The 26,528-nt window shown below is 43.1% G+C and overlaps 10 protein-coding genes across 10 annotated transcripts; 5 read left to right on the top strand and 5 right to left on the bottom strand.

Moving 5' to 3' along the window:
• Positions 1-116: 116 nt before the first annotated feature.
• On the top strand, positions 117-2,180 carry PUMCH_001574 (uncharacterized protein; the record flags this gene model as incomplete). The annotated part of the gene is made up of 1 exon (XM_063020619.1): positions 117-2,180. One exon carries the CDS (start codon positions 117-119, stop codon positions 2,178-2,180), a length of 2,064 nt encoding a protein of 687 aa, XP_062876689.1.
• Positions 2,181-3,599: 1,419 nt separating this feature from the next.
• PUMCH_001573 (uncharacterized protein) lies at positions 3,600-4,607 on the top strand (the record flags this gene model as incomplete). The annotated part of the gene is made up of 1 exon (XM_063020618.1): positions 3,600-4,607. The coding sequence occupies one exon, from the start codon at positions 3,600-3,602 to the stop codon at positions 4,605-4,607; it is 1,008 nt and encodes a 335-aa protein (XP_062876688.1).
• Positions 4,608-4,656: 49 nt separating this feature from the next.
• Positions 4,657-5,937, bottom strand: PUMCH_001572 (uncharacterized protein; the record flags this gene model as incomplete). Its single annotated transcript, XM_063020617.1, has 1 exon — positions 4,657-5,937. The coding sequence occupies one exon, from the start codon at positions 5,935-5,937 to the stop codon at positions 4,657-4,659; it is 1,281 nt and encodes a 426-aa protein (XP_062876687.1).
• A 424-nt stretch (positions 5,938-6,361) lies between these two features.
• PUMCH_001571 (uncharacterized protein) lies at positions 6,362-6,697 on the top strand (the record flags this gene model as incomplete). The annotated part of the gene is made up of 1 exon (XM_063020616.1): positions 6,362-6,697. The coding sequence occupies one exon, from the start codon at positions 6,362-6,364 to the stop codon at positions 6,695-6,697; it is 336 nt and encodes a 111-aa protein (XP_062876686.1).
• Positions 6,698-8,666: 1,969 nt separating this feature from the next.
• Positions 8,667-9,185, bottom strand: PUMCH_001570 (uncharacterized protein; the record flags this gene model as incomplete). The annotated part of the gene is made up of 1 exon (XM_063020615.1): positions 8,667-9,185. The coding sequence occupies one exon, from the start codon at positions 9,183-9,185 to the stop codon at positions 8,667-8,669; it is 519 nt and encodes a 172-aa protein (XP_062876685.1).
• A 1,523-nt stretch (positions 9,186-10,708) lies between these two features.
• Positions 10,709-11,557, bottom strand: PUMCH_001569 (uncharacterized protein; the record flags this gene model as incomplete). The annotated part of the gene is made up of 1 exon (XM_063020614.1): positions 10,709-11,557. The coding sequence occupies one exon, from the start codon at positions 11,555-11,557 to the stop codon at positions 10,709-10,711; it is 849 nt and encodes a 282-aa protein (XP_062876684.1).
• A 729-nt stretch (positions 11,558-12,286) lies between these two features.
• On the bottom strand, positions 12,287-15,118 carry PUMCH_001568 (uncharacterized protein; the record flags this gene model as incomplete). Its single annotated transcript, XM_063020613.1, has 1 exon — positions 12,287-15,118. One exon carries the CDS (start codon positions 15,116-15,118, stop codon positions 12,287-12,289), a length of 2,832 nt encoding a protein of 943 aa, XP_062876683.1.
• A 1,299-nt stretch (positions 15,119-16,417) lies between these two features.
• On the top strand, positions 16,418-16,675 carry PUMCH_001567 (uncharacterized protein; the record flags this gene model as incomplete). Its single annotated transcript, XM_063020612.1, has 1 exon — positions 16,418-16,675. The coding sequence occupies one exon, from the start codon at positions 16,418-16,420 to the stop codon at positions 16,673-16,675; it is 258 nt and encodes an 85-aa protein (XP_062876682.1).
• Positions 16,676-16,864: 189 nt separating this feature from the next.
• On the bottom strand, positions 16,865-19,741 carry PUMCH_001566 (uncharacterized protein; the record flags this gene model as incomplete). The annotated part of the gene is made up of 1 exon (XM_063020611.1): positions 16,865-19,741. One exon carries the CDS (start codon positions 19,739-19,741, stop codon positions 16,865-16,867), a length of 2,877 nt encoding a protein of 958 aa, XP_062876681.1.
• A 5,358-nt stretch (positions 19,742-25,099) lies between these two features.
• On the top strand, positions 25,100-25,912 carry PUMCH_001565 (uncharacterized protein; the record flags this gene model as incomplete). Its single annotated transcript, XM_063020610.1, has 1 exon — positions 25,100-25,912. One exon carries the CDS (start codon positions 25,100-25,102, stop codon positions 25,910-25,912), a length of 813 nt encoding a protein of 270 aa, XP_062876680.1.
• Between the last annotated feature and the right edge of the window lie 616 nt (positions 25,913-26,528).

Here is a 26,528-nt window from a genome sequence, read left to right as displayed (position 1 = left end):
CACCTCCTTCGCTAGATTCCTCATAGGGTAGGATTGTACCTCAGCACACGCTCGTTTTCAACCAAAGACTTTTGTTTACTTCGACTTCCCTCCTCAAATTCCCACAATTCATTTGTATGAACATAATAATGTCGTCACCCGCCCGTAATGTTATCGACCCATTGATCTGCTCCTACTCAGACCAAAATGATGCCTCCAAAACCAAAACCGCATCTACGCCAAATAACTTATTACCCAAAACTCGTCTTTTGCTGTCGGAAAAACAGACTCAAGCGGTGAATATGATATCAACTTCATCTATTTCCAACAATATTGTTGGAAACAGTGGCGGGAATAGCATTGGTACATCATTTATGGGGGCATCTGGCTGGACTCCGTTTTTATCACGCACTTCTCAACCAGAAGGAATTCTCTCACATGTATCTACACCTAGCTCGAAAATGTTTGGCAATCTTTACAAACAGAATCACAATCTCCTTCCGCTGGACTTCGACTGTGGCAGCTTAAACCTCACACCCTTCTTGGCACATAATGTCAATTTGAATAATCAGCCAGGTGGTCCTAGTTCGGCCCAACAAAACGTCAATTTCACTCCTCTATGTGATAAATCACTCCACCTAGCCGACTTTTTCATGGACTCTCCTATTAGACAAACGCCACATAAAGTCGGGGCAATAACACCAAGTAAATTTACCATAGTCTCGGATAACCGCAATGGGAAGAACGACAATCAACTCTTGTCGGAGCTCTCTCTGAAGAGATCCATTACTCTTCTAGATACCCCAGCCAGACAACCTTTCAAGAAAATGGAGCAAAGCATTCAAGACGCCGAACAACAAGATTCTGGAGATTTCGAACAAGAGTCGAGCGCCAGAGCTGCCATGCGTGAGATTACAGCTAACGCCATGAATAAAACCCCTTTTCGAATGGGATCTATTTCGAAAAGCAGCAAGATTCAAACTCCAGCTCATCCTGTTTCATCTCCTTCCACTGTAATTATGTCAAGTGTTACAAAATCACCAGGAAAAGGGAAGATTCTGGCTCCTCCAAGCCCGACCCCCAAGAAGGAGATCAAGATTGACAAGGCAGAGCCTGTGATGGGTATTTTCTCAGAAAGGAAGTCAGTTCCTGCTCCATTCTCGGATTCTAAATCGAGCCAAAATGCTGGTAAAAAATCACAACGGAAGCAAGCAAGCGGTATGAATAGGTTCCAAATTGTATTTACCGATGTTCACACTCTAATGAACAACAAGAAAAAGAAAGGTGGCAATAGTGGGAGCTCACTGAAAGAAAAGTTCGATCCGAAATTGGATAGGAAACAAAAGAAAAGAGGCAAGGAGGACCCAGCGCCAGCTTCTTCGACTAGGGGAGACTTTTCGCCAAAACCGCATCAAAGTGGTGGCTTGTCTGCGAATACTTATTCTTCTTCCCAAGCTCACAACTTCAATACTTCTATGAACACTTCTCGTGAGTTCAGCATGATGACCAACTCCACGTTGAACACGACAGCATCAAACCTAACAGCTTCGGACCACAGTTCTTTTGAGCTAATGCAGGGCGGTCTCATATCGACACCAAATGGCAAGTATTTACACGATTTGCTGTTTGATAAGTTTTCTCCAGGGACGTGTCAAAATTCAGGTAATTTCATACACACGAGCGAACAAGACCAAACCCTCCAACAAGGCCAGCAAAAGCCATTCATGCCACCACCGAAGACACTAACTTTACAACAAGCTGCCCAGAACGCCCTCCGCAATAGGCATCAGTTCATGGAATCTAGTGGCAGCGTTGAACTATCTCAACAATGTATTGGACAACCGCAGATGCAGCAACAACATCTTCAACAACAACAGCTTCAGCAGCAACTGCATCAGATGTCTATGATTCATCCAGATCTTCAAAATGCGCATCCAGGGATGCAAAGCACCCAAGTCAAACCACTTGGGGGCTCGTTTCAGATGAGCACACCACAGCAACACAATCGGAACGTTCCCATGCAGCAATATGGCCCGGAAAACCAATCTCTGCCCCCAAACAAAGAGCAGATGACATATCTCTATCAGCAGATGGAGCAGTACCAGCAGGTGAATGTCTCGAATGGAGGAGCGTACAATACATCGCCAACGCAGATCTCGCGGACAGTGAAGGGTAGAAGGGGCCGCAAGCAGAAGAAGTAGAATATCAATGTTTATTTTTATATGCCAAAATCAATACAAATGCATTTGGATTTGGGAAAGAATATGTACAGCAGCAACACCTAAGCATTTGGCGGAAGGAGTAAGGCACCAATAACACCTGGACGTTCAGTTGCCAACACATCGAAAAGACGAGCAGCATTTCGAGAGTCACCAACTTCTAATTGGATCCCGAGGTCCGAGAAGTAGCGACGATTGGCCTCCAGAAGCACTCGCGACTTCTTTCCAAGTCCCACAACTAAAATCTCGGGTTTAGGATGGACCTTTTCGAAGATTGCTAGAACCAGTTTTGAATTGAAGTCGACCTGGAATCCATTTATAATTTTATAACCGCCATGAGAAAGATTCACCTCGAAACTTTCTCCCTCGAGCAAAAGTGTGCCAATTTCCTCTCCGTTATCATTTGGAGATGTGATTAGAATATCGTTAGAGAGATGGAATCCATTTTGCTTGATTGACTCGATGTAATTGATTGGCTTCTGCAGATACATGAGAACATCATTCTTCTTTAATAAATCGGCCGGACTTGAGGCCGTCTGCAGTTGAGGAGTATCAGCCTTAAAGTCCGGCGTGCCACCAAAGAGATTTGCGCAACGTGGAGACATAGAAAGTCGTCTTAATTGGGTTCTTGTAGCTAGCCTGCGATACAACATCTTAGGCACCATCAAAAGGATGAAATTTCAAGGTAGTTGAACGTTAAAATCTATTAGCTAGTCGGGCTTACTCTCTCGAATCTTCTAACCTGAATCCTGTCGTGCAATGATTCGGCAGGATATGAGCTTTAGAGTAGCGTCAGCTTTTCTGAGATGAAATCAATCACTTTAAGCGGTGATTCTCGAGTTAGTATTTCAAGGAACCCAAAGCCAATCAAACAGATGTTCCAAATACGCAAATACGATTGTATTCCACTATCTACTGATGTCCAGATGAGATAAGAGATGAGATGTGGGGGAAGCAAAGACAACGGTATGAAGAATTTTCACAAAAACTACAATCAAGTTTTCTTTACAGAATAGTCCGCTTCAAAATTGCTCCTTGTTTTAATTCAGTTAAGTCATGGAGCGACTCTTGATTTCGGGGGCAAACTGGAGTTTTGAATTCAAAAGTCTTGGTTGGAACAAAAAGATGACAAGAAACTGAAACTACCATTTGATTTACCATGCGGTCTCTCTACCTTCCCAAACCTCTTTACCAACTTACTGCTTTAAGGGTTCAATTCCGTTGAAACCACTACGCATATACCAAATGAATCATTTATCACAAAAACAATTTGCCAAAGTAGATACAAAACCACTCTCCCCCCGATGAATCTTTCATTTTTCTGCAAAATTTCCTATCTGAGTTCCCCAGGTTAGATATTGTCCTCCATACTAGCTTATTGTGAATTTACACACAAACAAAATGTCTTCCCGATCAGGCATCACTGCATCGCCAGAAGTGGTGGACGCTTTCAATTTGAATAAAACATCAGCGATCGTAGTGACTCTTTCGTCCGATGCAACGCAATTGGTCCACGATGACGACTTTTTACCACCTAAAGTTGCAGATTCAGAATCCATACTCGAACTGCTTCAGTCGCACTTGAAAGCGATATATCCAGAGCCAAGATATGTGATTGTTGATCATCTGAGCTCCGGTGAACGAGTTTTTGTGAGTTTCGTGCCAGACGATGCCCCAGTCCGCCAAAAGATGCTTTTCGCATCAACAAAAAATACGTTCCTCCAGCAATTGGGCTCGGCAATCGCAAACAAAAATATCTTGAGCTTCACTGAACTTGCGGAATGGGAATATGCTGCCTTTTCTGCCGCACTACGCATGCCAGAAGCCGAGGTTTCCTTGACAGACAAGGAAAAGAGTCTCCAGGTGCTCGACAGCTTACTGAGCTTGTCAATGAGCGGCCTGGGCAATCAGTTGCCTTCAATGTCCACAGTGTCATCAACAGCTCTATTCTTCAGGATTGATTCGGCGTTGGACGCAGTTCTCAAACTGGACTTGAGACATAAACTTGTAGTGATGTCCATCGACACAGAAAAGGAGGTGCTTTGTTTGCACGCTGAAGAAAGCGGAGTTTCGGTAAATGATTTGATTACTGCCGCTTCGAAGCTTGTGCCGCTGGATCCGGTACCTGTATACCTATTGTATGGCTACACTCAGTCCCATATAGCTTTCATTTATTCGTGTGCTTCTGGCTGTAAAGTCAAAGCGCGGATGCTTTATGCGGCCAACAAGCAGGGCTTGCTCAGCCACTTGAAAAGCGACTATTTTTCAGCAAACCAATTAGACCAGGTGATCGAGGTAGGCGATCTTGACGAATTAGAGCTCTCGCAATTCCAGTTCGTAGAGAAACAAAATCTGGAGCCCACAACTCAGTTGAAGTTTTCCAAGCCTAAGGGCCCACGGAGAAAATAGCTCCAAAGAGAAGAAACCGAGTGACTCTTGTGATTTCATTGAAGTGTAGCTACTCGTTCATTTTGCTCTGTTCCCACTTGCCGACTCGCTCAAGAACCATGCCTTCAAGTTGCTGGTCATGGTGAGAGAAAAAGTTTTGAAGCAATTCATCGGAGTTGAACTGGGCCATGATTTCTTGGTAGACGCCTCTGGAAATCACTTTGTTAATCTCGATATACTGCAATTCTGTTTTAATCCAGTGATTTTTGGATTCTTCGCCATTGTAGTATCGTAGAAGTGCTTTTCGCACATGCTTTTGGACTCTACGCTTTTGTCCGAGCGAAAGTCCAGTTGTAGGGTCAAGAGTAGGATGTTTGGCTCTCTGGTCCCCCAGATCCACAACAATAATCGGCGAATCTGGAGTGTTGGCTCCCACGCCATTGGCTTTAGACTTTATTTGGCTCATTAGAGAAGTAATTCTGCTGGTAGAGCCTTTGGGGCCAACTAGGATCGGAACTTTCACATTGCTGTTGGGGCTCAAAGATGTAATTTTCGGTCGTCTCTTTCGCCGTGGAAACTGCTCAGTGTTCAAAGATTGGGACAACAGTTCAGTTTTGCCGCCAGTTCGAGCCTGCTCGAACAAGTCCCAGGACTTGGCCTCATCTGGCGTTAAGTTTCGCCGAGCACGCTCCTCCCGTCTAAGTAATACGCCACCATTGATAACATTCGAACCGCGCACAAGCGGTGCCAGTTCTTCAAAATCATCCAAATTATCTAGGAAGGAGATAGAAGATTGGCTGGGCCTTGGTGGCACCACAGATTCATGGATGGAACCAGAGCCATCTCTAGCACAAAAGGGAAACTCCTGATAACAGTCACACACGGGACAAAACCAATTGGACTCATCCGTTCGACCCAAACAATTATGATGAAAGTTGGCATCGCACCCGATGCATACCGCCATTTTCATCAACACCCGGCTATACTGGGCACTGGAACAAATGAGACAAACACCCGAAGAAGAATTTTCCAACCTCTCGTGTTCCCGCTCGGACAACTGCCGCATCTGTTCCTGGTATGCGACTGGAGTGATGATGTACTCCAGGGGAATATTGTCGATTGCGTCGTTTTCGTTCAAGCGATTCTGCACCGCAACAGTTGAAATTATCACATGAGGAAGGTTCTGGGCAAAAATATCAATCCCATTAAATAGTTTGCGGCATGTTGGACAAAGATTGGATCTTCCTGACCATGCAACTATGCATTTTTCGTGGTATACATGGTTGCAATGATGTACCCGTCCGACTACGGAGTGCAGAGCAAGAGGATCGAGACAAATGGGGCATTCCATGTTTGAATATGCAATTGGCTCGCCGTTGTAGCCGATCTCGATTCGGAAGATGAATAATCCTTATTACGATGAGATGAGCGATAAAAATGGCACGCAGCAGCGCCAAAAATACGGAGTTTGGATCTCGAATATCCAGAGAAAGTCGCAAATTTAATTTTCTGATTCTTTTCACCAATGTACCTATTTTTGTGAGAGTTTCTTATTTACAGCAGAGTCTCCGCATTTCCTCGGTACAACTACAAAGTAAAACACTAAAACTCAAGCTTTGGAGTATATAAGAGACAAGAGCTTCCGGTCTAAAGCTCGAATCCAAAAAAGCAATTACTATAATTTGAATCAGGATTAGGTTAGTTGAGAGAGTTCTAGATCTTTATCACTTCACATACTCTTGCGGTTTAACAAAGATAACTCAAAGCTTTTGTAAATGTCGCGGCATCAATATGATCTTGTGCAATGCATGAAGCAGCCGGGCACCAAAGTCGGTCTTTTGTGCCTGCTGTGCGATGGAAAATGTCCCATCTGTGATCTGATGGTGAATCCTACAAGAAAAGTACGAGTTTGCGATTCATGCTCATTCGGTCATTTGGCACATCGATGTATATTATGCAGCGCCCATTTGGGCGACAATCTAGATCTGGCGGCGGCGGCGTATTATTGCCTGGAATGTGTCTTAGAGGAGAAACACAGGGAAGGATGCCCGCGAATTTTAAACGTGGGAAGTCTGCGTGCTGATCAAAGACTTCGACAGATCAAATCGTAGATAAACAATATTGGATTGTTTGCATTACAGAGCGATGGGTATAGGGTACATAATTTATACAATAGGAAGGCTTTTTCCTCAGATTCTGAATATCATTTTGGGAAGTTGAGCACATTGTAGAAAAACAGATTCCAATATTCTAACTACAAGAGGCAAAGTCGGGAGAATATTCAATTATCCAAACTAAAAAGACTGAATAGGCCGCGACTGGGAGCATTGGCTGTAAGACACGAAATTAAAAAGTAAGAGAGCGGTGGTCACCGGTGTCAGAAATCAGCAACCTATGGTCCAACGAGAACAGCAATCACGATGGCAGCTTCCAAATAATGCAAGTTTGGAAATTGATGAAAAATACCAAGCTCGAAATATTTAGAACATATTCGCCCCAGAACACTTACTCAGCCAAAGCATCCAAACTTGAAATTCCCAGATCAACCAAATTGTGAAGACCTGCCTGCCACCGCTGCTCCAAGTAGCCCGCCACAGGCTGGAACTGCGCCTGTTTTCGCAGTCGTTCCACTGCCACTTCATCGATTTGAGCCCGCTTCCGCAGCGATCCATCTACGTACGCCCGATTTAGCTCTTCTGTTGCGTCACGGGCCGCCCGCTCCCGTTCTATAACCAACGCTATGTTGTTTCCCATCATTCGGGCGTTTCTTTCACGCAAGACACTGTACGACAAAGCTGTATACATGCGCTGTGACTCGCGTCCATCAATATCGAATTCAACGTATCTATCCATGTCAATCGCCAGCGAATAGACATGGTCAGGAGCCATACTAGCGGAGTCCGGTTCTTGCATCTGCGCTTCCAATCTCATTACATCGGCCAATAAAAGAGGCTGCGGCAAGTCTGTGGATAATGGAACAAGCTCTAAGGCACGCGGATGCACGGAAGAATCTTGTGCTTGCCGAAGTTCCTGTTGGACTTGATCGTTGACCGCTTCTAGATCAATTGGAGAGAATACATCGTCTAAATCTGGATAGTTAGTTGATGCAGAGGAAAGAGATTGGGGGGACAAAAAAAATCACATACAGGGAAGGTAGTCTGCAAATGCCAGATCATTTACCACCATTGGAATGAAGAAGGTGGAAAAAGAAGTGGTATACTAATTCTGAGATGAGTCTGGGGAGGGCGGCTATCTACAGGTTGTTGTGGGGTCGTGAATTAGTCAGAATAGGTATTTGAATGTGCGTGACAAAATTTCATCAAGACAAATTGAAGAAAAACCATTGTAAATCAACTTCATTCAAATAATCCATATTAAATTTTCATGGAACGATGCGCTCGAGTGTGGCTGTCTTAATGTGACAGAGTTGAGTTATAGAGGATTGGGGATATAAAATTGTCAAGTCAGTGAACACTAGAAAATTCTCCAAGGTAGTAATTTTCGCAGATCAATCTTCATTTGCATTACATTTCCTGTTTGTGATATTGACGTCTGATACTTCTGTGATTCTGTCTGCTTAATGAGTATGAATCACATCAAATTGATTGTTCGAATGTTGAAAATAAGGTTTGACAGAGGGTACTTTTCGATACACCTGTATTCTTTCCTGAACAATGGAGAATTGTCGATTTCGAAATTGTATGTGCTCTAGGATAATCAGGAACAAATGGAATGAACAGACTCAAATCGTCAAAAAGGTTTACAGCCCAGACGATCGAGAAGATCATAAGATAATTGAAGTTGGAATGAAAAGATATGCGAACTGGGATGTAGGTCCCGCCAGACTCAAGGCACAAACGTTTTTCATTCGGTAAAATCGCGAGATCATATCCTATGAGCGTAGCATCAGTTGGACGGATCACAGAAGCGACACTAGCCATTCTCTTCATGTAAAATAATCCGTCAATGCAAGCCAGGTACTCGATAAGCCCAAACAAAATCTATCCTTCATACGTCCTACATTTCAAGATTCTCTTTCCGTAGTTGTATATTCCTACATAGACAACGTCTCCGTTACACTTACTTCTCCAAAACATCAGCATCGTACTTCTGCTTGAACCAAGTGATGGACTCATCCTGGTTGGTTCTGTGGGAGTTACCAACAACACCTCTGGCTCTCTTTCTTCTGGCAACTCTAGCACCGTGTCTACCCATGACAACGTAGAAGTCCATACCGTAGATACCGATACCTGGGTCATACTTGATACCCAAGTCAATGTGCTCGTCAATACCGAAACCGAAGTTACCAGTGGCAGAAAAGTTTCTTCTCTTCAATTGGAACTCCTTGACTCTCAAACCTCTCTCCAAGATCTCCTCGGCCTTTGGACCTCTGATGGTGACGTGGACAGCGATCTTCTCGTTTCTTCTGATACCAAAAGTTCTGACGGTGTATCTAGCCTTGGATTGAACTGGGGTTTGACCAGACAATTGCTCCAAGACCTTGGAGGCACGGGTCAATCTGTCACCGGACTCACCGACACAGATGTTCAAGACCAACTTCTCGATACGCAACTCGCGCATAGGGTTTTGAGCGGACATTATGTTGTTGTATAGAGTTTGAGATTTGAGTAGTTTTTTTTTTCACTTCCGCAGTGTGGGATGCGATTGTGCGGGACACGTTATGGTGGTCCATCTGCAGGTTGAAATGATTAGGGCCCGAGCCCTATCCTACGGTACCATATTGAATCCCTTGAACATCAACATTGACCCTTTCCGGTATTTACGAACATTTTTTATTTTTATTATTTTCGGGGCTGGATAAATTCAGATCGGGTAGCGTTTTGACAGGGTATTTGGGTGTAGCTGCAAATGAGAGACCACGGGAGGCCTTATTAGGTGGGAAAGGAGAGTAGAATATCGTTTGAGAGCAGTACAAAATGCTCTGCTTTGATTATACTTGAAATATCCCTCAATTCATGTATATGATTATTTGACAATTTGTTCTCGTACTAGATGTAAAGGTGACATTATGGGGTGTACGAGCTAGATGGTATACATGCGTCGACACGTCAATTTCCAAATTGCTTAGGAAGAAAACTCGACATATTTTGCTTTGATTTTTTTAGCTCTCCAGTGTTATCCCATGTTTTGCACGATGTTGAAGTCGTTCCAAACCAACAATTCCGTTAATATCTCATTAGCTACCGATTCAGCTCGAAATGACTCGAGTTGGGTAAAGCTTGAACTCTTTTGTCTTTGACACAGGCGAGAAGAATTAGTTTGAATTTTGACTGTCTTAGTCTTAGGTACTACTTTTGGTGTCATATGCGACCAAAGACATCAAACTCTCAAAAACTATAGCATCCCTATTACTTACTCGAGGAAGATTTCAAATCAGAAGAATGAGCAATGCTGCTAAGAACTTGGGTCAGATGTCAGTACAATGAGAAGAAATCCAATTTTGACCACCAGTAGTTCGACGGTTGAGTTACAATCCAAAAGTCGGGAACAAAAGAAATGAATTCTCAAATTCCGTCAACTTAGAACCAAGCTTGCTTCCTCTTTCGATGAATCTTCTGATAGATATATCAGGGTTCGCAACTTAATTCTGGAAGAAAGTAACAGTGCCAATCAAGACATGAACTTTGATGAATGTCTTTACGTAAGGATTTTGACGTGACCAGACAACTAATCACATACAAACGGAAGTAGCAAATCAAGAGCTTGCAGGACGATATTTGAAGAAAACCTGTAGTTTGAGTTTACATGTGTACATAAACTAATAGGAACCTTTTGGTGTCTGAGATATGACATGTATCTTGCCATAACATCCAAGCTCTGAGCTCCAATGTACATACAGACAATCTTCAGAATGAGACCAATTTGCTTAATTTCTTCAAGGTATCTAATTGTGAATGCTCATTTTCGAACCCATCAGCTGGGCTCATTACCCATGTACTTCACTTTCTGCTATACATTCTAACGTAGCAAAATTTTACATTATTGCAATTGTGTATCTACAGACCTTGATGCTAAGAGGATTGTGTACCACCCATCGGACTTGCACTATCTCTTAATGTGGACGGTGCTGCGGTCCTGCGTCAGCTCCCAAACCATTGAACCTAGGCGTCAACATTGTTAAATGACTGCTCCTTCTCCTTGATGTCATAGAAAATGTCGCCAACGTTGTGGTTTCCATGATAGATCCAACCGTTCTCTGTGACATGGTACAAATTGATTGAACCACCAGAGTATGCATCTCTATGAGTAGCGGCCAAAATGGATCTCTTACCCAAATACAAAGCTTCCTCAACAGAGAGGTCCCACTTATACTCAGAGTCTAAGACACCATAGGCAAATGTCTGACCCGAGCCAACACAGAACAAGTCACCCTTCATACGAGTACCATCAGAATCCACATAATAGATTGCTGGGCCCTCCTTTTTAGTGTAACCACACACCATTGTACCCATTGACAAGCCCATACCCTTGTATTGGTATACCAAGTTACCTAGGATCTTGGAAGCTGCTGCAACAGAAATACGCTCCTTTTCGCGCAACTCATGCAATCTACACTGTGTTCCCAACCAAGTCTCCCAATACTGACAATCAGCGGCGCCTCCAGCCATGGTTCCCAAAAGAAATGGGTTGATTCTGATGACTTTATTGACTGTCTGCGAGGCAATCCAATTGCCGGCCGTAGCTCTGGAATCGACAGCGACAACAATCCCGCCTTGGAAACGGAATGCCAAGGTAGTCGTACCGTGTGCAATCTTAATCTTACAGTCTGGATTCGAAGCATCATCAGTGTGGGCTCTCAAGAACTCAGTGGGTTGAGAAATCGGCGGCAATTCGATGGTGGGCGCTAAGTTCAATTGGGGAGCGTTCGAAAAATCACGTTGTGCATCTGCATATTCACTTTGAAGACGAGAGCTGGCACTTTGTGTGAATTGAGAGGCGATTGTGTTCATTTTGAGGACCTTGATCGTTCTTTCGCAGTTTAATCGCTATATTATCGTCAAGTAGAATTAAAATGATCACAGTGTGCTATATCAAAAGGTGTTTAATCAATTGGGTTTATTGAAGAATAAATCGGTACACTTCTGTAAGTGGTAGTTGTGGTGACAGTTCGGACCGCCACCATCTTGAGTGCAGGAATTATCAAAAAAGAATCTAAAAATTTCGAATTAAAATGATAGCATTCCAGGCAGAAACTCATTTTCGTTCTTAATTTTAACAAATTTCCCTTTTACGTAGTCCCTAAACAGTTGCCGTCTATTATTTCATGGGTTTTGGTTGTGTTCTCAAAAATCAGAGGAAAAAAGTCATGTGGGCACAACTACTTTTCGAGATAATTGTTCAGTGTAAAATATCTATGCTTTGAGTTACTGAACTATTAGCTAGGCAAGTTTGGTTCCTGCAAATACTATAAAGACCATAGAACTGTGGAACTTATAATCACCAAAATTAAGGGATTGAATTAATACATAGAAAGCGAGGAGATATGGTAACAAAACAAAGAATTTAAGAATTGGCATGTTCTTATAAACTATGTTGAAGTATGAAGGTGAGTATCTAAAATTGTATTCGCTACTAAGTACTTTTGAGACGCTTCAAAGATCAATTCATGATAATGTATTCCTCTTTATATCCCTGTGTTTAAATTTTCCATTATTTAGACGACTCACAATTCAGCTCTATTAATCCTCGAGCTTTATTGCCTTCGCCACGTTGCTTTGCTCAGATTCACTCAGTCTTTTTTCCGGCGCCAAGGGTTTGTTTGAATAAAATTGGGGTGGCCTAATGCCTCCACTCTTCTGAGTAACAGAATCCTTGGGTCCACCAAAAGATGGTCTTCCTAGCCCACCACCAACACCTAGAGGCTTCCCCAAACTAGGGACAGAACTCATCTTTGCATCTTCTTTGGTATTTCGGGATATATCCGGCGAGCTGACTGCAGGTGATGCCGCGCGGGAGGCTTGCGTCAGGGCAGTGGCCTGGTACTCTTTGATTGACTTCGTGAGAGCAATATCAAGGATTTTGCTGACCTGCTGGGGTGCCTTGTCCACAAGGAAACTTAGAGCATTATCTCCGCAACCAGCTTTGGCTCCAATAATGTTGACTTGGGCAATGGTAGTGGCGAGAGCCTTGGTAATGATCTCAGTTGTGATGGCAGTGTTGTAGGACAATTCACGGGCCTTGTAAAGTGTGAAGAGCTCTTTTTGAAGGTATGTCAATGACTTTTTGGTGTCTTGGTTCATCGTAGGCAAGGAAGCGCCCAATGTAGCTTTGGCAGGGGTAGCATGTGTAACCTTTGAGACCTGCGCAACCGGCACAGCAGGAGATACTCGAGCCCGATTTGCCGCGAGCTGATCTTTAATGCTGCCCTCGGATTTTTCCAGCTTCTGATAGACCATGTCTTGAACTGGCTTCAACATCAGCGTAGGTGACGTAACGTAGGAATGCAGACCTCCCTTTCCAGTATCTGAGGCATGCGCATATTCTCCAGGTCTCTGACCTTGGAAACCAGGCGCTGTGGTCTGCGACATTTGGCTAGCTGCCGTAGGAATTCCCGGTCGACCCATACTCGAGTAAGGTGAAAAATTTTGCCTTTGACGATACTCAACAGCGCGCAAAGCAGACTCTTTAGCCTTTGCCACTGCCAATTCTTGCAGCTTTTTACGACGTGATTCACGTTCTTCAATGTACTTCTCATCGAGAGCCCAGATCCACTCAGAGTCTGGGCCGTTCCTCAGAAGAGATACGAACATTGGGTTAAACTTAATTCCATGAGACACTGCGAACTGCCAGCCATCGGGACAATACTTGTAGTATGGAAATAGTTCGCGGATGTTATCGAGTATATCATTAAAACTTTGGCCGTTCGAAGAATTTGGTTTGTTTCTCAAAACAACTGATACCATTGCCAGAACGGATAAAGCAGGTTTTGTTTTGAATTGATCGGGAATCTCCTTGTAATTTTGTACCTTGGCTGGTCTTCGATACACACTATCCTTCCTCCTTCGAGGTATTTTTGGCGTGCTGGATATTATATCTGTAGTTTTAAACACGCAAATGGGCGCCTTTTCGAAATCACTCACTTCTATGGTGATAGCTTTGAATGGAACGATGGGGCGCCTTATGGGAACTGAAGTAATTGTATCAACTGCGACTTCTAATTTGGGTGGGGGCGGTCTCATCATCGAATTGTATCCACCATAAGAGCCATACGATGGGGCAGGCAGACCATAGCTAGACATTTGAGCAGTAGCAGTGGCGCTGCCCATATGGGTAATCGCCGGCCTACCATAGACGGGCGGAGGTATTGGCGCGGGTTTTCCCATCCGCGGACCAACTGGTTTGCCCATGAGCGGACCAGAACGTAAAGCTTCCCCAAAACCTGATTTTGCAACAGGGTATACTGGAGGGATGGTTTGGAATTTGTTATCTGTGTCTTTTTGCATCAAAGTCTGATTCTGCGATTGTTGTGCATCGATCAACGGTGCCAACGATGCAACTTCTTGATCCAAAACATCGAGGTCCGCGTTTTTGGAAAAGCTTGAGTCGCTATCTAGATCAACTCCTTGTGTAAGATTGTGTTGTTTCACTAAACGGTCTATCTCGTCCTCTTGTTTTTGAATCTGCTGATAAGTTAAGTCACTAGAAGTCAGAGGGTCTCTTGACCCATCAGCAACAAGATCTGGATCAAAAATTGCATCTTCTACTATGTCCTCGTCGCGAAAAGCTTCTAACTCCTTGAGAAGGGCGGATATTTCATCATTTGATGACGAAGCTAATGACTTCTGACGTGCGACTGAGAGTCTTCGCACAATATCTGCCTTGGAGCTTCGGCGGCCAGTCAAGCTTTTTGATTTGTCCTTTGATTCAACTTTCGGGCCGACAGAAAATGCAATCAGTTTCTTTTTGTTAGATGGAGGCAGGTGGGAGGACAGGTACAAATTTGTGCGAAGATTTAGAGCTTCTGTAGGATTGAAAAATTTTGTCGACGAAGGTCGTTTGTCTTCAGAATCTGTGGGTTCAATAGATGGTAGAACAAATGTGAATGGAATATCGCCAATCTGGATCCTGGTTCCGTCTACTAAATGCACCGTGATGCCCTTTTCGATAAACAGATCGTCTACAAAAGCACCATTGCGGCCCAATACGGAAATCTCGAATCTCTGAGTGCCGAAATTGTAGAAAATTTTGGCATGGCGTCGTGATATCGCTTTCCTAGAACTTAAGTGCACGTCGACTGAATGATGAGCTGACGTTAGAAGTTCATCATTGGCCTTTCTACCTAAAACAACCTGTAGAGTTTGGACGAAGAATGTGTAATTATCAAAATCAAGTCGTGCATAAGCGGAGATTTTATGGCTTCCAGAGCTGTCTTCGGGTCCACCAGAGAGATCTAAAGGCTGCAGACCATCTGGAACCTTTCGTAGGATAGGGCTGGCAATAGAACTGACCGGTCTACTTGTTGATGCGCTCAAAGCACCACTCTGCGGCCTGGTTAGTGGCAGCGAGCTCATGTTTTATTGGCACCAAAGAGGGCGTGTCAAGGGATACAATGGCCCTAATTCCAATCAAGAAGAGCCTAGGACGTGACAAAAAAACCTGAAGATAGACTGAGTTGAAATGGTATCGTCTTACCTTTTCGGGAAAAAGCAAATGAGGTCTATTGAAGTATTTTGTCCAACAGCCCAGGAAAGTAGTCAAATTCGGGCTCCTCCTTCTTTGAGTATAATATCAAGATTTTTTCAGACCAAGGAAACACAATGACGGAGGATCAGGGTCAGAATCGTTACCACAAAAGTAACAGCACGGATTTGGTGTGAAACCACGAATTAATTAGGTGTGTTACCGGCTCATCTCACAAAGTACAGGAGAAGCATATCTGGTAGTTCGTAGAAGTGAAATTCAGCACAATGCCTCATAAAATTATAATTTGTAAAAAAAAAATGGCTTATCTGTGCTACATCCGGAGCGATTGCTTTGTGTAGCGGTTAGACTCTTGGTCGGACTTGAAAATCTGTTGGATGAGAAACTCTACACTAGTAATGGAAGGCCAATAAAAGGAGATTCTGAGAATGTACCTTAGTATTCCCCGAATATTTATCTACAAATTGGATAAAAACCATTTCTGGTCTCTACTCCGTTTGTGCACTGTACCTGGGTTGCCTCAATCAAGTAGACTGACTTTCAAAGAAACGTAAAACAATCGCGCAGTCGGACGAATGAGTTCTACAAATATCTAAAGTGTTTGAACCCATCAATGTGTTGTTTTTTTTTTCAATTATTTTGCTTTCTCAAATTACGAACAATATATCTTACCTCATCTCATCTCGTCTCATCTCATCTCGTCTCATCTATCAAATCCATCACATCGAATCGCATCACATTGCACATTAAAGTCATCTAGAGAAGTGATACACAAGCATTAGATCACATAGAGTCCTGTGCCTATAGAAATACATAAAACGTTTGAATTATCGCTCAATCATCATGGTATGTGTTTCTAGATTTCTGAATCCACTATGTACTAACACCAGGCATTGAAGAAGAAAATTGGACTCAGATCCAAAGCAGCAAAACCTTCGCTAGCAGCCAAGATTGCCGCGCACAAACAGGAATTGGCTGCTGAGCCCGACTACCATGATAATCCACTTTTGAAGCTCTCAAAGTCGACGAAGAAGGAGAAACAGCAGGTTAAAACGAAAGCGTTCAACGAGAAGTTACTTCAAAAAGTTACATTCAACCTTTCCGGCAACGTGTCAAAGTCTGCCCGTCGTAGAAGGGCACGGAAGGAGAGGGAGCACTTAAAACCAAAAATGAACGATTTACTCTCTAGTCTACCGCAGGAAACCGTCAACGTTATCAGCAGATCAGATCGCACAAAGAAGCAGTACGTTGCAACCGATGACAGGCCCAATAATCACGAATTAAATCCTAGGAAACAGAGCGGGCATCAAAAACTTATGAGGGCAGAAAAAACTCGGTTCACTCAGGTACTTTCGAACCTGGAATTCAATAAGTCGCCTTTTTCCGCTTTGAAGCAAGCAATTGGCTCGAACATGAAGAGCCGGTAGTTTGCCATGCGAGTTGCTATCCACATACATATGTAAGGCTAAACCAATTGCCCTTCTCATGGCAGTCTGAAGTAAGAACGATTACAAAGCATAGGAGTCATGCGCCAGCCATTTCTTAAATATGTAGTCAATCAAATACCAAACAGCTATAAAGTAGATATTTGGCAAACTAGCGTCAAAATCGGCCGCTTACTTGTCGATTGACGCCATCCGTGGGAGGAACCTGTCAATTGAAGTAAGAAATGGAATATTCACATGATCAGGCAGAAATTCCAATGTTCCCAGCCAAGCAATATCAGCATCATTGATACGTTCTGAAAGTGGAGAGGGTTCTCCGAGTAATTGATCGGACCATACCGTGAGAAATTCAGCTCTGAGATGTTCACATGGAACATCCAAAAGTCCCACTTTTTGCGCAGTATATCTAAAAATTTCCTCAATAACCAGTGTGTTCTCTCGAGCAGTCTTGGCAGGGTCCTTGGTAGAGATGGCAAACTTTAAAGCTAAAATTGCGGACTGGATCAAGACTTTCCGCCCTTTGGGCTGTTGGAAATAGTGACGTCCACCTTCGAGAACATTTGCGATGTAGCTTAGTACCAATGAAAACCTTTCAAAATGCAACTTTGTCTTATTATTAAATTCAGTAAGTTCTTGACGCGCCTCCGGAGATTCAAGAGTATCCAATGGCTCGAATTTTTTCTCTAGACAGGCAATGTTTTGGTTGACTAACTTTGTGTAATCCTCTACCTGTTCATTAACAAAATCGAAGATTTCCTTGGGGTTGAAGGTTTTTATTTCGCCATTCTTCAAAGAGACGAGCTCCCTGACCTTTCTCTCGATGATCTGTTGAATTTCGGTATATTTTATTCTGAGAATTTCCGATTGAGATTTGATGATTGACATGACTTCATACAAACGTGCAGCTTGGACCTCACGAGCTTGAGAATCATGGCGTATCGAAAGACATGCGAGTCTGTTCTTTATCATAATGACATGACTGGATCTTTCGATTTCAATGTCATTGTACGCTACCCGAAAGAATTGCTCCTGCCAATTTGGACAAAGAGGCGATGTTCGCATGACGATACGAGGATTGTATGTCCAATACTCAGTTTCGAGGCAATTATCTTCTTGAATACTCAGACCATGGACCTGAATGTCTATTTCTGGATTGCGGGTTCCATCGACACGTTTTCCCCAAGGCTTTGGGTAAGATTTCCGATGAGTGCAGGCAAGAACGAAGAGCAAACCTGGAGAAGTCCATAATGCTTCAAAAATAGCATCTGTAAATCTTGAACTCAGGCAAAGTCCTGTAGATAATTCCTCCTTTGACAGCCACTGAGACTTGAGGAATGCTTTGAGGAATGGACTTATGATGCCATTACGTTTGTGATGAAGTAGGTAATTAAATGCTTTAAACCCGAGTTCCGTTGCAAAAATTTTCACGAGTTTTTGAACCAAGATCTCATCATGATCCCAGGCTTTGAGCGAACGTTCCTCTATTTCGAACCGCGAAGCGCACAAAAATTCACTCGCCAGCTGGAGCATGTAGGCCCAAACTCTCTTTGCAAAGCTTTGCAAGACCTTTGCGTATTCTGTGAGAAATATTCGTCCTTCAGGGGTCTTCAATCCATCAACAAGAGTCATAGCCACGGCGTCTGTTGGAACCTGGCCTGGTCTTGCAATGAGTTCTTTGACCAACTTTACAGCCAATTCTTGATTTTTATCAGAAAGAAAATTTTTAACTTTCTTGTTCTTAACGCTGCCATTCAAGATATTAATGAGATTCTTTATCTCGTCTTCAAACTTGACATCGCGCATTGATTGGAGAAACAATTTACCGGCGTTTCCAGTCAAAGCACGATGAAGTGCTTTAGGATTGTATTTCGTCTGTGAAACACCTGAACTTTTCTTTGAGATTTTCTCTGTTAGCAACTCCTTGATCAATCTCAAATACTCTTTGTTTTCATCTGTGATTGGTTCAGAATTCGTTTTCATTGGTTCTTCTTGTGGATCAACCTCCGGATTAGTTGAACGGGATTGTTCCACCAACCTCGGGTCACTACCTGTGCAATTCAAATCAACTTCTGGAGCACTATCCAGGCACTGTCGAACGATATGCTGAGCGGTTGAAGTTGGTGTTTGAGGCGCCGTCGAAGAACCATGCGGAAATTGATAGGGCGCTTGTTGAGTGGTAGGAGAGGATGCGCGAGACACCTCCGAGGAGTCATCCAGGCACTGTCGAACGATCTGCTGAGCGGTTGAAGTTGGTGTTTGAGGCGCCGTCGAAGAACCATGCGGAAATTGATAGGGCGCTTGCTGAGTGGTCAAAGAGGATACACGAGGCAGCCCGAAAGATGCCCAAGGCAGCCCCAAAGACGAATTGGTAAAAGAAGATACACGAGACAGCTCAAGATGATTATTCAGACACTGGGGAACGATCTGCTGAACGGTCGCAGTGGGTGCTTGAGGGACCGTCGGAGAGTATGCGAGATACAAGTTCATAGAGGAGCTAAGAGACATGTCCGAAGAGTCATTCAGACATTGGCGAACTCTCTGCTGAGCGGTCGAAGTTGGTGCTTGAGGCACTTCCGAAGAGTCATTCAGACATTGCGGAACGATCTGCTGAGTGGTCGGAGAGGACGCACGAGGCAGCCCCAAAGACGCACTGGTCAAGGAGGATACACGAGACAGCTCAAAATGATTGTTCAGATATTGGGGAACGATCTGCTGAGCGGTCGGAGTTGGTGCTTGAGGCACCTCCAAAGAACCATGTGAATCTTGATGGGGAGCTTGCTGAGCGGTCGGAGTGGGTGACTGAGGCACCGCCGAGGGGTATGCGAGATACAAGTTCATAGAGGAGCTGAGAGACAAGTCCGAAGAGTCATTCAGACATTGGCGAACAATCTGCTGGGTGGTCGAAGTTGGTGCTTGAGGGACTTGATGTGCAGCACTTACTCGTGGCGCTTCTTCCGGAGCATCAGGAGTTTGAGCTTGCTCATTTCGAAAATGAATTTTCGAAGCTCTCGGCTCTCCCGATCCTTCAACCGGTTGAGGAGAATCCATTGGGAGTGTTTCAAAGAAAGGCTCTGATACAAGAAACTGTAAAAATGATTGAAAAAGCAGAACTGTGAGGTTTTGCCAGAAGATAATGAAAAGTGTGAAGAAAATTGAGAACGAAAGGGTGGCTACCTACTATTTATAAGGCGCACTGAGGAATTGTGTCTTCGTGAATATGAAACACTCCTGCCTGTAACGTTAAGTGCAGGCCTCCACATCCCAACACAGGTCTCAAATTCGATGTGCAGGTGGGGAAATAGTTTTCATAGCACTTTTAGCATCCAACCACCATAAACTTGCGCAATGCTCTCGACTGTAGAAAACCGAAACCTTTGTTCTTTCGGCTTTGTAGTCTAAATAACTTTAGTCTCTTTCCGCCCTCTTTTATAGCTACAGATATTCGACGCCGCATGTGCAGTTTGATGCCATTACCTGCAGGAGATAAGAGCCCACTCAACTTAAATACAAGCTAGCGCTAGTATCTAGCTCCAGAAAAAAGAGATTTTGGACTAACCAAGATACTTGAGGTAATCGCTTTCTGTTCGTGAGACGACTGACCTCTTCAATGAGGTAATGAGATCAACTGTTGTTTAGTTATCAAGACTAGACGTTGAAGTGGGATCGAACTATGTAGGATTATCTATATGCACGCTTGGTCTTTATGTTGAACAGTAGGCCAAATTTTCGTATACTGATGTGCATAAGCCGTTATCGAATTGTGTTGCAAAACCGAAATCGCATTGTGCAGGGCACATTAGATGATCCAGCATACCTACAACGTGCGCCTTCGAAAACAGATGCAAGTTCCAGAAGCGTCGCTTTGACAATACTCAGGTATACGGCTGGCCAGGAGGCTAGATCGAGGTATAAATAGAGATGCCTACGGTTGATCAGAGATCACAGAACACAAGTCTTAAAACCAATGTAGTGGCTAAGCAAGCTGGTCATCAATCAAGCAGGAATCATAAAAGATCAGCCTGGAAAATATACTCTCTTCGATTACATGTGCTCAGCAACAATTCGTTCCATCAAACTTGCTCATGGGCTCGCTAGTGTATATCTGCCATCGAGATCTCAAGAGCTAGATTTCATATGTGGCGCTGTGTATATCGCTGTGGGGTGTTATATGTTGCAAATACAACAAAGTACAAGATTTATGACAATTGACATACAACACATCCTCCTATCCAATGCAACACATCCACGACAGGACTGCGAGTTTGTATTCTCCGACATGTAGAGCTGTCAGTTGTACTTCTCATATATGTCAGAGAATAGCAACGAAGACGCACAATTTTAGCGCTTAGACCGGCTGAAAGTTCAAATAAGAAATTATATTTGTATTTTTACGGAGACTTTGAGAAAAGATTTAAATTTGACGGTGACAGTCACGTTTCTGTCCTCAGTCGTAGACTGCACATGAATATAATGTGCAGGGCCAGCATGATTTTTGCAACCATGGCAAAACCAAGATCCGAGTGCCAAAGAAAGGTCTATATAAGCTGCACTTTCCACCCAGATCTACTTCAACTTAATCATTGATCTCTAGTGAGCCGGTCTTTTCTGCATTTGTCAGTCTCTTCACAAATCGTTTATCAGAGCCTTTCTTCGTATTCTCAATGTGTCCCCCACAACTCACGCAAAAATCGATTGAGCCCGAGGTTTCGAGCAAACATGTTCAAACTCATCAAGCACAGGAAGTATATTCTATGGAAGCAGCATCAACGGTGAGAGCTGCTCAGAAGGGAATCTCCCAATGTCAGTATGAAACTGGGAAGCTGTGTCCTCTTACTTCCATGACTGGTAAACAAGTATCGCAAGTACCTCCATTTACCACTTGTCAGGTATTTCAAGCACGAGCTTCAAATGCTGGACAAATACCCTACCAATATTCGGATGGTTCTTTGGAGGTGCCTCAAGCACGAGTTCCAACCGCTCGGCAAGTTCCCGACCAGTATTTGGATGACTCTTTGGAGGTGCCTCAAGCACGAACCCCGACCGCTCGGCAAGTTCCCAACCAGTTTTTGGATGGCTCTTTGGAGGTGCCTCAAGCACGAACCCCGACCGCTCGGCAAGTTCCCAACCAGTTTTTGGATGGCTCTTTGGAGGTGCCTCAAGCACGAACTTCGGCCGCTCGGCGAGCACCAACTTCAACCCCTCGGCGTGTTCCCAACCAATATTTGGATAGTTCTTTGGAGGTGCCTCAAATACCTCATTCGACTGCTCAACAGATCGTTAACAAATATCTGAATGATGCTCCAGAAATTAATTTGAACTACACAGATAGTGCTCCGTGGTTGGTGGAACCATCTCGCTTTATTTCTCCAGAGGTTGAACCACAAGAAGAACCAATCGAGACAATTTCGGAACCCATTACAGAGGAAAACAAAGAAAATTTGGAATTGATTGTGAAATTGCTCGTAGAGAAGATCTCGAACTTGGGCTCGGGAATTCTACGGAAGAAATACAATTTTGAAGCACTTCACCGTGCTTTGACTGGAAATACCGGTGTATTGTTTCTTGAATCAGTGTGCAGTTTCCGCTGCGAGGACGAGGTGGAGCAACTCTCTGAATGCTTGCTGAAAATCGATCTGTACAATATCTTCAACAAAGGTTCATCTGGAGAAAACCTAGAGTTGGCTGTTGACTCGGTTAGAACAATCATTGCAAGATCAGGCCAGATACCTACATACGCCGCTGCTTTGACTATTGTTGATGGATTAAAGACCCCTGAAGGACAGGCATTTCTCAGAGAAATCCGGAAGGACTTTCAAGACTTTTGCAAGGATTCTTGGATCTATATCCTCTACTATGCGTGTCATTTTTTGTGCGTTTCGCGAATCGAAGTAGACAAATCGCTGGGACGCTGGTCACGGGTTGAATCCCAGGCACAACAACTCGTGAAGGTTTTTGCATCGAATGATGGGTTTAAAGCATTCAAGTTCATACTCTTATCCGAACAGTATGCCAACCTTATAGGTCGATTTGTCAAAGGCTATCTCAAGTATGAGTTGCTGTCAAAGCAAGCCTTACCTGCGGCAATTTGCTTAGACTCGGGTACTAGAGATGCTATTTTTGACGCATTATGGACCATCCCGGGTTTGTATTTCGTTCTTGCCTGTACTAATCGGAAAAAAACACCAAAGCCTTGGTTGGAACGTGTCAACTCTATGTTATAGAAATTTAAACACTTTTCCTGTTGATCAAAAGAGGTATTTGTCTCGAAGCTGAGTATTGAACATACGATCCTCGTGGTATCATGCAAACATCGCCTTTTTGTCCAGATTGGCAGAAGCAATTTTTTCGGGAAACGTATGACGATTTTCAAATCATCAAATCCAGTCATTTCAAATTGTTTTGCGACAGACTCGCATTTCCTACGATACGACGTAATTTTCGAGCCCGTCTTCCCAGCTGCACAGTCGTATGAAGTCATGTCAATTGTCAAATCTCAATCGGAGTACCTCAAAATTCTTAATTCAGTAATGTTAAGGGATATTCGGGTTTCTACCGAATTAAGGAATATAATTATCAGATCGTGACCAAGAAGGGTTACGATGGCTTATAGCGTGTTATGTTTCTGAATGTATATTCCGTTAGGTCTTACCTATATTCTCTGATTAACTAGGTTTGCTGCCTCTCCAGCTTCTTTAAAAATTCTTCTGAATTTACAAATCTGGATATCTTTCCTCTAAGATCATGCAACGTATCTTTTCCTAATTTGGATATTACTCTTTCTTTCCCAATCCGGATATGATCCGGATATCCTCTAACCAGTAATCTAGTCGTAATACTCTATGCGCTACATAACAATCTGTTCAACTGTGTATTTAATTTGTAGAGAAGTAATCAACGGTTTTTGTTCTTTTTTGCTATTTTTCCCTTGCCAGCAATCCTCATAATACAATAGCATTTTGCAAATTTGGCAGCATTGCGAGAACTCTTGAAATGGCCATGTGAGGATATTAGAGGAGCCGCAATTACCATAAAGAGAAGAGTTTCGGGGCTCCAGCCCAATGAGGAAACCGTTTCAATACGATCCCGATTAGGATCTCGTAATTCGTAAATCAGGTGCGGCTACGCTTAAAGAGGAAACCAGCGAAGTACGGCCAACGTAGTTCGGCCAAGAGACGAGGTTGTGCCTAAAGAGGAGCCGCTCACAGTACGGCTCATGAATATATAACTAGACCGTTTAGAAGTATCTAAACGGACAAGCATATTTTAGAGTAATATTTTAGATTATACTTTCAAACTATTAAGTAGTCTCGTGATCCCTCTTGGTAAACGATTCGTAATATGTGTATTTCCCCTTACATCCGGAAGTACCCTAACAGGCCACTGCGACTGCGCGAGTGAGGATTTGTAGTTTTTATGGCTTTCGAGAAAAGGGATGGAATATAAAAAATTGATTAATAATTCCAAAATTCAAAGATTAGAATTCAAAGAGAGTAGAAGACAAATGACAGCAACACACAATATGAAACAAATTGAGAAATTATCTGCTTCATTGATTTTATGATATCTTGACAATGCTAGCAAGAGCTCATCATATCCGCGCACATCCAAGAAACACAACAATTACAAAATTGACAAATTCGCTTCAGAGCACACTTAAAATTTGCTTATTTCGGCAACCTCTGAATCATGATTCATTTCTGGTATTTTGCATAGAGACAGAATATCTCCTGGGTATCGAATCCATTGTCAGGTAACTCATAGAGTATTAACACTAGATTACCAAATTAAGAATATCGAGATAGCTGTTGACGCTAGGATAAGAGATGACGAATGAGAAGATCTGGATAACGACACCAAGGTAAGACACATCGAATGAGAAGCTTACGATAGGATAGCACAGAAGCTTCTGGCCGCTATGAAGGCCAATTGATGAGCCTCGGATAAGCCAATAATGGTTCTTCGATACCCAAATGAGGGGCCCATCGGCTTGGCCAAGATCTGGGAGGTAGGTTAGATAAGTAGGGCTAGCTACAGTCGATTATATAGAGCAACAAATAAAGGTTCTATAGCTTTAAAAAAGACTCAGGAAACAGATCATTAGACATGAATGACCAACTTAACATAAAGATTTGAACCATGATAGATGTCTTTCAATTCAATTAAGAGGAACACGAATCTCAATTGAGCTGAATTTCTCGGAGAAATCGATTCCTTCTCCGTTTACTAAAAGAGTCTCTTTTCTTCCAGTCTCATACTCTTACCCACTATTCTGACCAAATCCATACTTATCCCTCACCACTTACCTTTATCAACTTGAAAAAAAAAAACACTCATTACTTTAACAAAATCATCCTCCATTGTGGGTTTCGTTACTTCTCCTAAAATCTGGGGTAATAAACTAAATACATGGTCATACAAGGAAAAGGAAAGGCGCCTAAGGCTCCGAACCAAAATCGACCATCGCCAGTTTCTAAAATTGGTAAGATAGCGTCGCTCAAAAAGTTTGCTGATTCGGCAGTGGCGCTTGATCTCATGCATGACTTGGCAAAAGCGGTAGCACCAATTATCAACGATCGTAGGTTTCTGGTAGGCCTCCTCAGTGAAATGGATCCTAAGAATGCGAATTTACTAGGGTTGAACGTCAACTACGGACAAAAGATTCTCATCCGGCTTCGACCAGCCTACAACAAGGCAACTTTTTTGCCTACAAGCGACTTAATTGGTACTTTTCTCCATGAGCTTTGTCATAACGTACATGGACCTCATAATGGCGCGTTTTATGCACTTTTAGAATCTCTAAAAAATCAGTTTATGGCGGCTTCGTACCTGAAGCAGTACTTTGTAGAGGAAACCAGACTCGGTGGGAACTCCGTTTTTTTGGGAAGTCAATCTATTAGAGATGCAAGAATTAAAAAGCTTGGAGCAGGAATTCACAAAGCCGAAACACGCCGTTTAGGTGGTGTAGCTGTGCCTCTAAATGACCGGAGAAGGATTATGCTCGAGGCGGCAGAAAGAAGACAGAAAGATAACCGATGGTGTTTGCAAGGCTCAACTTTAGATGTTCCATCATCTACTGAGCTAAATATAGAGGTGGTCGACTTGACTGGTGAAGAAAATGAGCCAGATTTAGAGATCGCTAGAAGACCTAAAACATCGGAAGATTATACAGTGGATAAGCGAGAAACGAAAATTAAAGTAGTCGATTTGACCGATGATTGAAGAGCATCTGGTATATATCGAAGATTATCATATGTGTGGTACTATGGCAGAGGCTGAGACACTCTGAAGGGACCTCTACTTCTAGAGAATCATGTTTAACTCTATAATCGAACAGTTGTTAAGATTTCTAATTTCAAGGCAATCGCTACAGTGATAGGTATAGTCCGGGGAAGGTTCTGTCTCATGGAAGATCCGATTTATCTCTACGAAGATCCAACATGACACAACTACTCAATATTCGCGACTATTTCTCAAATCAGTGAATTCCGTTATGATGAGGCTTTCTCGGACTCCCAAAATTCCAAGCCTCAAATCAAGGATGTGCAATTCAACTCTGTAAAATGCTGTGTCTCTCGAATGCATACATATTCTCACATTGAATACGCTTGAATTTTCCTAAAAGACCGCCCACTGATCCGGAAACATTTGCTTTTACTTCTTCAAGTAAAGTTCATCCGTCCAATTGATCACATAACAAAACCCAACAAAACCCAACAACACCTCTCCGGATCGAAGAAAATCTGCAAAAACCAACAGGCTTTTCACATCCTTATATTATTAATTTTTTTCTATTTGTTTTGAAAGTGCACTCATATCTCCATTCCCCAAATTCTAA

The sequence above is a fragment of the Australozyma saopauloensis genome, chromosome 2 (assembly GCF_035610405.1).
Source record: "Australozyma saopauloensis chromosome 2, complete sequence".
NCBI classification, from domain to species: Eukaryota; Fungi; Ascomycota; class Pichiomycetes; order Serinales; family Metschnikowiaceae; genus Australozyma; species Australozyma saopauloensis.
This window is presented reverse-complemented; position numbering and strand designations above follow the sequence as displayed.